The sequence below is a fragment of the Heptranchias perlo genome, chromosome 1 (assembly GCF_035084215.1).
Source record: "Heptranchias perlo isolate sHepPer1 chromosome 1, sHepPer1.hap1, whole genome shotgun sequence".
Taxonomy (NCBI): Eukaryota; Metazoa; Chordata; class Chondrichthyes; order Hexanchiformes; family Hexanchidae; genus Heptranchias; species Heptranchias perlo.
In genome coordinates, this window is record NC_090325.1 from 113947763 (window position 1) to 113962585 (window position 14823).

General features: G+C 44.6%; 1 protein-coding gene across 6 annotated transcripts in view; it reads right to left on the reverse strand.

Annotated features, from left to right (window-relative positions):
* Positions 1 to 14823, reverse strand: part of lin54 (lin-54 DREAM MuvB core complex component) — an 89029-nt gene that overhangs the window by 58273 nt on the left and 15933 nt on the right. For 4 of the 6 annotated variants that reach the window (XM_067989974.1, XM_067989983.1, XM_067989960.1 and 1 more), the window contains exons 2-3: positions 5568 to 5665; positions 1833 to 2560 (exon numbers count right to left, since the gene is read on the reverse strand). In XM_067989974.1, coding sequence (XP_067846075.1) covers positions 1833 to 2525 — 693 coding nt within the window. In that variant the 5' untranslated portion in view covers positions 2526 to 2560; positions 5568 to 5665. The remainder of the gene's footprint in view (positions 1 to 1832; positions 2561 to 5567; positions 5666 to 14823) is intronic. The other 2 variants (XM_067989950.1, XM_067989966.1) reach the window with 1 other exon arrangement.

Here is a 14823-nt window from a genome sequence, read left to right on the forward strand (position 1 = left end):
GGACCACTACTCATTCAAATTTACATCAGTGACTTGTATTTTGAAACTCATTGCCAATTGGTTAAATTTTAAGACATCAAACAAGGAGGGGTAGTGGAATAATGACAGGCAGACCATTAACTATAGAATGAGCCAAGCAAAACATGTACATGGGCTGAACAAAGGCAGATGAAATTTAATGCAGACAAATATAAAGTATTGCAAATAAAAATAAAAATTGACAAATACTTAATGAATGGTGTTGAAATAACGAAGGAAGTTTAAAGAAATCTTTGAGTCTTAGAAGACTCAGTGCTTAGCAGGTATTGCCAATGCAAAGCAGAAATCAATAAGCCAATAAATAGATGGTTGAACTACATAGCAAAACAACTTGCATTTATATGGAACCTTTGACTTAGTAAAAAGGTGCTTCACAGCAGCATTACCAAACAAAATTTGACACCGAGCCACATAAGGAGATATTAGGACAGGTGACCAAAAGCTTGGTCAAACAGGTAGGTTTTAAGGAGCATCTTAAAAGGAGGGGAGAGAAATAGAGACTGAGGTTTGGGGAGGGAATTTCAGAGCCTCAGGCCTAGGCGGTTGAAGGCACGACCACCAATGGTGGAGCAATTAAAATCGGGAATGCGCAAAAAAGCCAGAATTGGAGGAACGCAGCGATCTCGGAGGGCCGTAGGGCTAAAAGGATATTACAGAGATAGGGAGGGGCGAGGCCGTGGAGGGGTTTGAAAAGGGCGAGAACTTTTTAAAAAAAATCAAGCAATGCCAGACCGGGAGCCAATGTCGGTCAGCGAACACGGGGTGATGAGCGAACAGGACTTGGAGAGAGTTAGGATAGGGCAGCAGAGTTCTGGATGAGCTCAAGTATACGAAGGGTAGGATATGTCAGAGGAAATCATGATCAAACTGTATAGTGCTCAAGTCAGACCACATGTTGAATACTGTGTCCAGTTCTGGTTGCTGAGCAACAAGAGATATTCCAATGCCAGAGGAATTGCAGAAGTACCACGAGGCTGATCCCTCATCAGGAATCTGGGTTTTCAAGTCCAGAAAAGAGATATTGGAGACATGATCTTATAGAGCTATCTAAAATAGTAAATATTTTAGAAAAGGTTAATCTAGAATACTACTTTAAATGAAATAGTGGCAGTAGGACAAGGGGATACAAATTCAAATTAGTTAAAGCTAACTTTAAGACCAATATCAGGAGGTGGTTCTTCACACAATGAGTGATACTTGGAACTGATTTCTGGATAAAGTGGTAGAGGCAAAAACCCTGGAATCAGAAACAACTCAGACCAGCAGAGAGTGTGTAAGGTTGTAATTAAAGAAAAGAAAGAAAAGAATTTGGACCAAACGGCCTCTCTCATCTGTAATATCTTGTGATCTCCTGCATTCAGCATTTTTCTCACCGGGAGTAAGAGAAAGCAACAATGGCGATGAGCCCGGCATTCACAGCAGTAGTGAACACCCTCTAGTAAAACTAAGCTAATACCAGAATCAGGCAGGCTGTGAAGCAAGAGAAAGGGAAATAAATTAACAAGACAGAGAAAAGAATCTGGGAGAGAGGACAACGTTGTAATGCCACATAGCCATGGCCTACCACCCACTTGATGGGTACAGTTTGCCACTTTTAGCCAACTGTACTGCAAAACAACCTCACGAGGTATACAGCTCACTAATGAAAATGTCACAAATAGGGTTTTTCCTATGTTGGCACCTCTGGGTCTGTCATTAAGTGTTCAATACCTCCACCAGATAAACAGAGTTGCCATCTGTAAAGCTTCAGTAAAGTAACAATTGAATTTAATTAGAAATATCTCATCTCTTACCTGCACAGTTTTCATCTGATTTTGTATAGGCTGAGCTGATGCATTTAGCAGTGGGTTCACTGAACCCAATACATTTGTTACTCCAGCTACAGGCTTTGCCTCAACTCTTCCACCAACAGGAACCACCTTGATTTGTTTCTGCACCTGTGGGTCAACAGCTTGTAATTGAGATGAGACTTGTTGAGGGTGGGCTGCTTGACTTGGTGGTAGCGAAAGTACGATGGACTGTCTGGACTTTCCCAGTGTCGTCACTACCAGCTGTTGTCCTACTGGCTCCGACTTAATAGTTTGGCTGGAGATGCGGTAATCAGAGGATTCTGATACTGGATTAAGGACAATCGGATTTGCTGTTAAAGTTACGGGTGTTCCAGCATTTGTGCTCGGGAGGCTTATTTTACCAATGGTCTTTGATGCACTCTCAGTATTAACTTCCATTTTTACACTTGGGTCACTTAAAATAAGTGGAGTAGTACTATTTGTCAACACAGTGACGTGGTCTGCAATGCTCGACAGAATCTGGGAGTTCTTGCCTTCATTTGGATCTACAATTTCCTCGAGTTCAGTTTCCATGGGAACTGGATCCCCATGTTCTGATGTTATCGTGACAGCCTCAATACTGTCATCTTCAACAAGGGTTGTGTCCATTATCTCCTCAGGAAGCAGGCTATTCACCTCAGCCGATACCACCTCCATCTTAATACTGCAGATACTTTGTGAAGACTGGATAACTGAAACAAAAGGGGAGAAAAAAAAAAGTAAAATCTGCAGTTGCAGCAATTGAAATAACCAAATATCAGGTTTTAAAAACAGATTCAGCAACAAGAAAAGTTCTCTTAGGATTCAGCCTTGGTAGCTACCAGCTCAATCAGCTTTATTCAACAACAACTTGTATTAATGTTGCGCCTTTAATGTAGTAAAATGTCCTAAGGCACTTCACAGGAGCGTAATTAGACAAAAATTGACACTGAGCCAAAGAAGGGAAACATTAGGACAGATGACCAGGTGGAGGGGTTCAGGGAGAGAATTCCAGAGCTTAGGGCCTAGATGGTTGAAAGCATTGCCACGAACGGCAGGGTTAAGGAAGTGGGGGATGGATAAGAGGCCAGAGTTGGAAAAATGCAAAGGGTTGTAGGGCTGGAGGTGGTTAAAGACATAGGGAGAGACGATGGAGGGTTTTGGACAGAAGAACATAAGCAGGAGTAGGCCATATGGCCCCTCAAGCCTGCTCCGCCATTCAATCAGATCATGGCTGACCTTAAACCTCAACTCCACTTTCCTGCCCAATCCCCATATCCTTGGATTCCTTTAGAGTCCAAAAATCTATCTATCGCAGCCTTAAACATATTCAACAATTCAGCATCCACAGCCCTCTGAGGTGGAGAATTCCAAAGATTTACAACCCGAGTGAAGAAATTCCTCCTCATCTCAGTCTTGAATGGCCAAACCATATCCTGCTATTATGCCCCCGAGTTCTAGATTCCCTAGCCAGGGGAAACAATTTCTCAGCATCAACCCTGTCAGGCCCCCTCATAATCTTATATGTTTCAATGAGATCACCTCTCATTCTTCTAAACTCGAGCGTATAGGCCCATTCTACTCAACTTCTCTTCATAGGACAACCCTCTCATCACAGGAATTAATCCAGTGAACCTTCGCTGCACCACCTCTAAGGCAAGTATATACTTCCTTAGGTAAGGAGACCAAAACTATACGCAGTACTCCAGGTGAGGTCTCACTAAAGCCCTGTACAACTGTAGTAAGACTTCCTTACTCTAGTACTCCAACCCCCTTGCAATAAAGGCCAACATGCCATTTGCCTTCCTAATTGCCTGCTGTACCTGCATGCTAACTTTTTGTGTTTCCTGTACCAGGACACCCAAGTCTATCTGGATATCAACATTTAATAGTTTCTCACCATTTAAAAAATATTCTGTTTCTCTATCCTTCCTACCAAAGTGAATAACCTCACATTTCCCCACATTATACTCTGTCTGCCACCTTCTTGCCCACTCACTTCACCTGTCTATATCCCTTTGCAGACTCTCTGTCCTCCTAACAGCTTACTTGCCCACCTAGCTTCATATCAGCAGCAAACTTGGTCCATTCATCCAGGTCATTAATATAGATTATAAATAGCTGAGGCCCAAGCACTGATCCTTGCAGCACCCCACTAGTAACAGCCAGCCAACCTGAAAATGACCCACTTATCCTCGCTGTTTTATGTCCATTAACCAATCCTCTATCCATGCTAATATATTACCCCAACCCCATGAGCCCTTATCTTAATAACAACCTTTAGTGGTACCTTATTGAATGCCTTTTCAAAATCCAAATATACTACATCCACTGGTTCCCCTTTATCTAGCCTGCAGCCTGCTAGTTGCACCCTCAAAAAACTCAAACTTGTCAACATGATTTCCCTTCCACAAAACCACATTGACTCTGCCTAATCATATTATGATGTTCTTTGTGCCCTGTTACCACTTCCCTAATAATGGATTCCAGCATTTCCTGATGACTGATGTCAGGCTAACTGGCCTGCAGCTCCCCGTTTTCTCTCTCCCTCCTTTCTTGAAAAGCAGGGTTACATTTGCTACCTTCCAATCCGCTGGGACCGTTCTAGAATCTAGGGAATTTTTGAAGATCATAACCAATGTATGCACTACCTCGACTTCCACCTTTTTTTTTTAGAAACCTCGGATTTATCAGCTTTTAGTCCCATTAGTTTCTCAAGTACTTTTTCTCTGCTGATAATTACTTTAAGTTCCTCACTCTCATTAGCCCCTTGGTTCCTCACTATTTCCGGTAGGGTTTTTGTATCTTCTACTGTGAAGACAGGCAAAATATTTGTTTAACATCTCTGCCATTTCCTGATTCCCCATTATAATTTCTCCTGTCTCAGCCTCCAGGGGACCAACATGTACTTTTGCTACTCTCGTCCTTTTTAAATACTTGTAGAAGCTCTTAGAATCTATTCTTATATTTCTTGCTAGTTTACTTTCATATTCTATTTTCTCCCTCAGCATTAATTTTTTGGCCGTCCTTTGCTGATTTCTAAAATTCTCCGAACAGATGGATGAGAATTTTAAAATGGAGGCATTTGGATACTGGGAGCCGAAGTAGGTTAGCGAGCACAGTGGTGACCAACGGGACTTGGTGCGAGTTAGGATACTCAGAGTATTGGATGAGCCTAAGTTGATGGAGGATGGAAGATAGCCAGGACAACATTGGAATAATTAAGTCCGGAGGGAACAAAAGCATGGATGAGCATTTCAGCAGCAGTTGGGCTGAGGCAGACGTGAAGACAGGCGGGTGGAAGTTGGTGATGGAGATGAAATGGGGTCGGAAGCTCAGCTCAGGGTCAAATAGGACACCAAGCTTACCAACGGTCTGATTCAGCTTAAGACAGTGGCCAGGGAAAGGGATGAAGTTTATGGCTTCGGTCTTCCCAATATTTAATTAGAGGGAACTTCTGCTCATCCAATACTGGATGTTGGACCATCAGTGTTACAAATCAGAGACAGTGGTTGGGGGGTGGAGAAGGAGAAAGGAGAGAAAGAAAGAAAATTCTATAAGATCAAATATCAGGGTGGACAGCAGAATCTAAGTGAATTTTAACTGGGCACTTCTGAAAATACAAATGAGGTTGCATGCTGATTTTAAAAAAATGTATACAAATATTTGACAATTAACAGGAAAATTCACAAATTTTTAAAAAGTTGCCCATCAACTTACTCTGCTTCAGAGTTGCAATTCAAAATATCTTCTGTGATTACATGTTCATTCTTATCCAATCTTTTGCATTGACATTTCTTCTGTATACAATTAGAGATCTGTGACATAATCATACAAAGAAATCAGTCAGGAAGGAGTGGCCCTAAAAGTCCTCAACATAGACTCCAGACCCCATGAAATCTCATGGCATCAGGTCAAACACTGGCAAGGTAACCTCCTGCTGATTACCACCTACCACGCTCCCTCGGCTGATGAATCAGTCCTCCTCCATGTTGAGCACCACTTGGAAGAAGCACTGAGGGTATCAAGGGCACAGAATGTACTCTGGGTGGGGGACTTCAATGTCCATCACCAAGAGTGGCTTCGTAGCACCACTACTAACCAAGCTGGCCAAGTCCTGAAGGACATAGCTGCCAGACTGGGCCTGCGGCAGGTGGTGAGCGAACCAACACGAGGGAAAAACTTACTTGACCTCGTCCTCACCAATCTACTTGTCGGAGATGCATCTGTCCATGACAGTATTGGTAGGAGTAACTACCGCAGAGTCATTGTGGAGACGAAGTCCCGTCTTCACACCGAGGACACCATCCAACGTATTGTGTGGCACTACCACCATGCTAAATGGGATAGATTCAGAACAGATCTAGCAGCTCAAAACTGGGCATCCATGAGGCACTGTGGGCCATCAGCAGCAGCAGAATTGTATTCCAGTACAATCTGTAACCTCATGGCCCGGCATATTCCTCACTCTACTATTACAAACAAACCAGGGGATCAACTCTGGTTCAATGAGGAGTGTAGAAAAGCATGCCAGGAGCAGCACCAGGCGTACCTAAAAATGTGCCAACCTGGTGAAGCTACAACGCAGGACCACATGCGTGCTAAACAGCGGAAGCAACATGCTATAGACAGAGCTAAGCGATTCCACAACCAACGGATCAGATCAAAGCTCTGCAGTCCTGCCACATCCAGTCGTGAATGGTGGTGGACAATTAAACAACTAACGGGATGAGGAGGCTCTGTAAATATTCCCATCCTCAATGATGGCAGAGCCCAGCACGTGAGTGCAAAAGACAAGGCTGAAGCATTTGCAACCATCTTCAGCCGGAAGTGCCGATTGGATGATCCACTTCGGCCTCCTCCTGATATCCCCACCATCACGGAAGCCGGTCTTCAGCCAATTCGATTCACGCCACATGATATCAAGAAACGGCTGAGTGCACTGGATACAACAAAGGCCATAGGCCCCGACAACATTCTGGCTGTAGTGATGAAGACTTGTGCTCCAGAACTAGCCGCACCTCGAGCCAAACTGTTCCAGTACAGCTACAACACTGGCATCTACCAAACAACGTGGAAAATTCCTCAGGTATGTCCTGTCCACAAAAAGCAGGACAAATCCAATCCGACCAATTACCGCCCCCTCAGTCTACTCTCAATCATCAACAAAGTGATGGAAGGTGTCGTCGACAGTGCCATCAAGTGGCACTTACTCACCAATAACCTGCTCACCGATGCTCACTTTGGGTTCCGCCAGGACCACTCGGCTCCAGACCTCACTACAGCCGTGGTCCAAACATGGACAAAAGAGCTGAATTCCAGAAGTGAGGAGAGAGTGACTGCCCTTGACATCAAGGCAGCATTTGACCGAGTGTGGCACCAAGGAGCCCTCGTAAAATTGAAGTCAATGGGAATCAGGGGGAAAACTCTCCAGTGGCTGGAGTCATACCTGGCACAAAGGAAGATGGTAGTGATCGATGGAGGCCAATCATCTCAGCCCCAGGACATTGCTGCAGGAGTTCCTCAGGGCAGTGTCCTAGGCCCAACCATCTTCAGCTGCTTCATCAATGACCTTGCCTCCATCATAAGGTTGGAAATGGGGATGTTTGCTGATGATTGCACAGTGTTCAGTTCCATTTGCAACCCCTCGGATAATGAAGCAGTCTGTGCCCGCATGCAGCAAGAGCTGGACAACATCCAGGCTTGGGCTCATAAGTGGCAAGTAACATTCGCGCCAGACAAGTGCCAGGCAATGACCATCTCCAACAAGAGAGTCTAACCACCTCCCCTTGACATTCAACGGCATTACCATCGCCAAATTCCCCACCATCAACATCCTGGGGGTCACCATTGACCAGAAACTTAACTGGATCAGCCATATAAATACTGTGGCTGCAAGAGCAGGTCAGAGGCTGGGTATTCTGCGGCCAGTGACTCACCTCCTGACTCCTCAAAGCCTTTCCACCATCTACAAGGCACAAGTCAGGAGTGAGATGAAATATTCTCCACTTGCCTGGATGAGTCCAGCTCCAACAACACTCAAGAAGCTCGACACCATCTAGGACAAAGCAGCCCGCTGATTGGCACCCCATCCACCACCCTAAACATTCACTCCCTTCACCACCAGCACACGTGGCTGCAGTGTGTACCATCTACAGGATGCACTGCAGCAACTCGCCAAGGCTTCTTTGACAGCACCTCCCAAACCCGTGACCTCTACCACCTAGAAGGACAAGGGCAGCAGGCACATGGGAACAACACCTGCATGTTCCCCTCCAAGTCACACACCATACCAACTTGGAAATAGAACGCCGTTCCTTCATCGTTGCTGGGTCAAACTCCTGGAACTCCCCACCTAACAGCATTGTGGGAGAACCTTCACCACACGGACTGCAGTGGTTCAAGAAGGCAGCTCACCACCACCTTCTCAAGGGCAATTAATGTTGGCCTTGCCAGCAACACCCACATCCCATGAACGAATAAAAAAAAATGGCATGTTTGTGCAGAGTTGACAAGAAACCAATGCCTCTACCTTTTTGCAGTCCTAGAATCTGAAATACCAAATTTGATTTATGTTCTTGCAAATGGAGCACCTGGCAGTGTTGGAAAATGTTCTTTTTTCTTCATTTTGAAGCCTTGTTTATATTTGTGTCTGAACCAGCTCCACTGCAGTTTAGTCCTGGAGTCCAAGTGGATCTAAACTACTCTAGGGTAGCACTATGGTCACAACAGGGCCTGGGCTTTATCACGTACATATGCAGCAAAAAAGAATGAGATTAAAGCCACAAATTAGACACAAACTATGACACAAATTGTCACCTTCCAGGCAACCCTAGGGCCAAGTAATGGCATTGCATATTTTAGGGATGAACACTGATGTTTGGTGTCATCTACCAAGCTCAGAGCTTATGGCTGAGGTCCATGATAACAGCACTGCATTACAATACGTTAGCATCTATTAAACTCGGTCTTTAAAACACCACAGTACTTAAATCAGTAGTGGAAAGGTGTTCCCTTGTGCTTGGAGCGGAGAAGAAACTGAACACACTCAATAAATCACAACTGTGGCCTTTTCCCTGAGTATTTGTTTGAAACATAATCCCAATGGGAAAAGAGGAATTTATTTACTAGTACAAAGGGGGGGGGGAAGGAGTCTCTCTTCCCTTTACCACACCCCCACCCGTTCTTCAAACGTGCCAAACCATGCCCTCAGAAATCTTGTGTAAGTGGCCATGAGCTTCGTGCGTGTGCGAGAAATAGGTGACAAAGAGGAACGGGCATCACAGTTTCACCTGATCCTTGCTTCATCTAGTGCCCATAGGGGTCCCAGGTTTGATTCTCGACCTGTGCTGAGTTAGCTGATCTCACTAGGGGTAGCAGTAAGGTGCTAATATTGGCCTCTGGACTGAGTAGGGGGAAAAAAAAAGTTACCCGACTTCATCAGTATCCAATGACATCCGCTGATCAAAGAAAAGGAAATAAAGGCAGATGACAGAAGAAAAATCAGATAAGGGCACATTCTGGCTTGGCTATGATACCCCATGCACCTGAATAGCCCATCGACACTTATCACATAGACTCGCTTTCCAGATTAAAAGGGCTGGGACGGCATAGAGAGGGCCTCAAGAATGTTTTTTTTTTCAGGTGAGGGTCATGACAGCAGATTTGAAAGGGAGGTCAAGAGTACCTGAGGAGAGGGAACCGTTGACATCATCAGCTAGCCCAGACATTTCAGGTACCTTTCCTCACCAACGGCCTTGAACAAGTTGTCACCTCAGGTCCAGGCCTGTTCTCTCAATAAGGCTTCTACCCCTCCCACAGTGGTCATGAACAATATGCTCTGATACTGCGACAATGGTGCATTATTCCTCCCCGACCTCTCTGCAGCCTTCGATACAGTTGATCACGTCATCCTCCATCAATGCCTCTCTTCTGTTGTCCAGCTCAATTGGATTGCCCTCATTTGGACCCACTCTCAACTATCCGATCATTGCCAAAACATTTCTAGCAAAACCTTCTGTTCCCACCTCGATAGTCACTTTGAGAGCACTGCAAAGATCGATCCTTTGAATCCCTCCTTTTCATCGACATGTTGTCCCTTGGCGTCATCACCCAAAGATAGAGTCAATTTCCACATGTATGCTATGGACGCCCAGCTCTACCTCTCCACCATCTCACTCAACCCCCTCCACAGCCCCTGTGCTATTAGACTCCTTGTCCCACATTCAGGCTTGGATGAACCTTAACTTCCTGAAGCTAAACAAACACCAAGATCAAAGCCATCAACTTTGGCCCCCAGCAAGACTTTATATCCTGGCTAGCTATTCCATCCCCACTCCTGGCCACTGTCTTGGAATAAACCAGGCTGTTCGCAATTCTGCTGTTCGACCCTGAACTGAGTCTCGAACCCCATATCCTCTCGGTCACAAAGTCCACTTACTTCCACCGTCTCAACATTGCTCGCCTGCATCCCTCTGTCAACCCATCTGCTGCTGAATCCGTTGTTCATATCTTTGTCACTTCCAGACATGATTACTCCATTGTTCTCCTGGGATGGCCACACATCCTTTATCCTCTAAACTTCAGCTCATCCAAAATTCTTGCCCATTTTCTGCTTCACACCAAGTCCGAGTTAGGAACATAGGAACAGGAGTAGGCCATTCAGCCCCTCATGCCTGCTCCGCCATTTGATAAAATCATGGCTAATCTGTGATCTAACTCCATATACCTGTCTTTAGCCCATATCCCTTAACAATACCTTTGATTGCCAAAAAGCTATCTATCTCAGATTTAAATTTAGCAATTGAGCTAGTATCGATTGCCGTTTACGGAAGAGAGTTCCAAACTTCTACCACCCTTTTTGCGTAGAAATGTTTTCTAATCTCACTCCTGAAAGGTCTGGCTCTAATTTTTAGACTGTGCCCCCTACTCCTAGAATCCCCAACCAGCGGAAATAGTTTCTCACTATCCACCCTATCCGTTCCCCTTAATATCTTATAAACTTCGATCAGATCACCCCTTAACCTTCCAAACTCCAGAGAATACAACCCCACTTTGTGTAATCTCTCCTCGTAACTTAACCCTTGAAGTCCGGGTATCATTCTAGTAAACCTACGCTGCACTCCCTCCAAGGCCAATATGTCCTTCCGAAGGTGCGGTGCCCAGAACTGCTCACAGTACTTCAGGTGCGGTCTAACCAGGGTTTTGTATAGCTGCAGCATAACTTCTGCCCCCTTGTACTCTAGTCCTCCAGATATAAAGGCCAGCATTCCATTAGCCTTATTGATTATTTTATGCACCTGTTCATGACACTTCAATGATCTATGCACCTGAACCCCTAAGTCCCTTTGGACATCCACTGTTTTTAACTTTTCACCATTTAGAAAGTACCCTGTTCTGTCCTTTTTTGATCCAAAGTGGATGACCTCACATTTGTCTACATTGAATTCCATTTGCCGCAGTTTTGCCCATTCACCTAATCTATCAACATCGCTTTGTAATTTTATGTTTTCATCTACACTGCTTACAATGCCACCAATCTTTGTGTCATCGGCAAACTTAGATATGAGACTTTCTATGCCTTCATCTAAGTCGTTAATAAATATTGTGACTAATTGAGGCCCCAAGACAGATCCCTGCGGGACTCCACTAGTCACATCCTGCCAATGTGAGTACCTACCCATTATCCCAACTCTGTCGCCTTTTGCTCAGCCAACTTCCTAACCAAGTCCGTACTTTTCCCTCGATTCCATGGGCTTCTATCTTAGCTAACAGTCTCTTAAGGGCAATTAGGGATGGGCAATAAATGCCGGCCTTGCCAGCGACGCCCACATCCCATGAAGGAATAAAAAAAAATGTGGGACCTTATCAAATGCCTTCTGGAAGTCCATATAAATAACATCCATTGACATTCCCCTGTCCACTACTTCAGTCACCTCTTCAAAAAATTCAATCAGGTTTGTCAGGCACAACCTACCTTTCACAAATCCATGCTGGCTCTCTCTGATTAACTGAAAATTCTCGAGGTGTTCAGTCACCCTATCCTTAATTATAGACTCCAGCATTTTCCCCACAACAGATGTTAGGCTAACTGGTCAAAAATTCCCTGGTTTCCCTCGCTCTCCATTCTTAAAAAACGGAGTGACATGTGCAATTTTCCAATCTAGAGGGACAGTTCCTGAATCTAGAGAACTTTGAAAGATTATAGTTAGGGCATCCGCAATGTGCTCACCTACTTCCTTTAAAACCCTGGGATGGAAACCATCTGGTGCCCTGGGGATTTGTCACTCTTTGGTGCTATTATTTTCTTCATTACTGTTGCTTTACCTATGTTAATTTTATCGAGTCCCAGTCCCCGATTCAATATTAGTTTTCTTGGGATTTCCGGCATGCTATCCTCTTTCTACTGTAAATACTGACGCAAAGTAATCGTTCAACATGTCCGCCATTTCCCCATTGTCAATGACAATATCCCCACTTTCAGTTTTTAAGGGGCCAACACTGCTCCTGACCACCCTCTTTTTCCTAATGTAACTATAAAAGTTCTTTGATTTGGTTTTGATATCCCTTGCAAGTTTCTTTTCATACTCTCTTTTTGTAGCTCTTACTATCTGTTTTGTGACTCTTTGTTGATCTTTGTATCTTTCCCATTCGCCAGGATCTATGCCATTTTTTGCCTCTTTGTATGCCCTTTCCTTATGTCTTACACTGTCCCTTACCTCTTTAGTTGTCCATGGCTGTTTTTTGTGGCAAGTCGAGTTCTTGCCCCTCTGGGGTATAAACCAATTCTGTATCACGTTAAATGTTTCTTTAAACATTTCCCACTGATCAGTCGTTTTACCCATTAACAGATTTGCCCAGTTTACTGTGGACAGTCTCTGTCTCATCCCATTGAAGTCGGCCTTACCCAAGTCTAGAATCGTAGCAGCTGACTCACTTTGTTCCCTTTCAAACACTACATTGAACTCGATCATGTTATAATCGCTATTGGATAGATGTTCGCGTACAGTTAAGCCGTTAACTAAATCTAGTTCATTACTCATGACTAAATCTAGTATGGCTTGCCCCCTTGTTGCCTCTAGGACATACTGCTGTAGAAAACTATCCCGGACACACAAGAAATTCACTACCTTTCTGACAGTTGCTGGTCTGCTTTTCCCAATCTATGTGAAGGTTAAAGCCCCCCATTAAGACCACTATGCCTTTGTTACACGCTTGTCTAATCTCTGCATTTATACAATCTAGCACTTCAGAGCCGCTGCCAGAGGTCCTATACACAATTCCCACTATTGTCTTAGATCCTTTCCTATTTCTCAATTCAACCCATAAGGTCTCTGTTGGCTGCTTACCTCTCGTTATATCCTCCTTTATCTTTGAAGTGACTTCATCTCTAATCACTAAGGCTACTCCTCCCCCTCTTCCATTTTCCCTATCTCTCCTGTAGACCTATAACCCCGTACATTCAGTTCCCAATCCTGCCCATCCTGCAGCCATGTCTCTGTAATAGCTATGTTATATGCTCCAATTTGAATTTGAACCTGTACTTCATTTAATTTATTCCTTATACTCCGTGCATTTGTATATAGAACTCTTAGTTGGGCCACACACCCTAGCCTGACGTTCAGCTTTGACGCTGGGTTAATCGCCTTAAACCTTCTAGTTTTCACTTTATCTGTAGTGTCTAAAGCACACTTTCTTTCTGCTGCTCTACGCTTTTCCCTTTCACTTGTTCTTGAACAACTGTTAGCACTATTTGTATTATAAATTTCCCCTGGGTCTTCCCCTCTCTTGCTGCTCTCAACTTTACTCCCTTCTGACTCCCCACTCAGGTTCCCATCCCCCTGCCACTCTAGTTTAAACCTTCCCCAACAGCACTAGGTTCCAAGCACTGCACACCCACCCCACCCCCTCCTTTTCAAAATTGCTGTCATCACCCCTTTCCTCAAAACCCCCCTCTTTCCTCACACAAAGTAACACCCCACCCCAACCTCCCTTTCCTCTCCAGGGTCCTTGGGGCAGGACATTCTGGAGGCAGAGGCTGAACAGCCAGTAGTCGTGGTCCATATCGGTACCAACGACATGGGTTTAAAAAAAGGGATGACTCTTGCAAGGTGAATTTAAGGAGTTATGAGATCAATTAAAAAGCAGGACTTCAAAGGTAGTGATCTCAGGATTACTACCAGTGCCACGTACTAGTGAGTATAGGAACAGGAAAATCGACCGGATGAATGTGTGGCTGCAAGGATGGTGTAGGAGGGAGGGATTCAGATTCCTGGGACATTGGCACCGGTCCTGCTCGGGTGTAACCCGTCCCGCTTGTACAGGTCCCACCTTCCCCAGAACCGGTCCCCATGGCCCCCATGCTAGCTAAGAGGCAACGCCTCGAAGGTAAGTATATCCTTCCTTCGATAAGGAGACCAAAACTGTACACTGTAAACCAGGTGGGGTCTCACCAAAGTCCTGTACAATTGTAGTAATACTTGCTTACTTTTGTACTCCAACCCCCTTGCAATAAAGGCCAACATGCCATTTGCTTTCTTAATTGCCTGCTGTACCTGCATGCTAACTTTGTGTTTCTTGTACCAGGACACCAACATTTAATAGTTTCTCACCATTTAAAAAATATTCTGTTTTTCTACTCTTCGTACCAAAGAGAATAACCTCACACTTCCCCACATGATACTCCATCTGCCACCTTCTTGCCCACTCACTTAACCTGTCTATATCCCTTTGCAGACTTTTTGTGTCCTCCTCACTGCTTACTTTCCCACCTAACTTTGTATCATCAGCAAACTTGGATACATTAATTGGGTTAATTGGGTATGAGGTTGAGGGCACAGGAGGTTGGTCTCATATATGAGATGAGCTTGGAGAGGGCATAGGGAGAGATAGATAGATGTTCAGGGCTAGGTTGAGGGCAAGTAGCAACAGAGGCAACTGAAGGGATGGTGTCTATCCTGATAAAAAAAAAATCTAT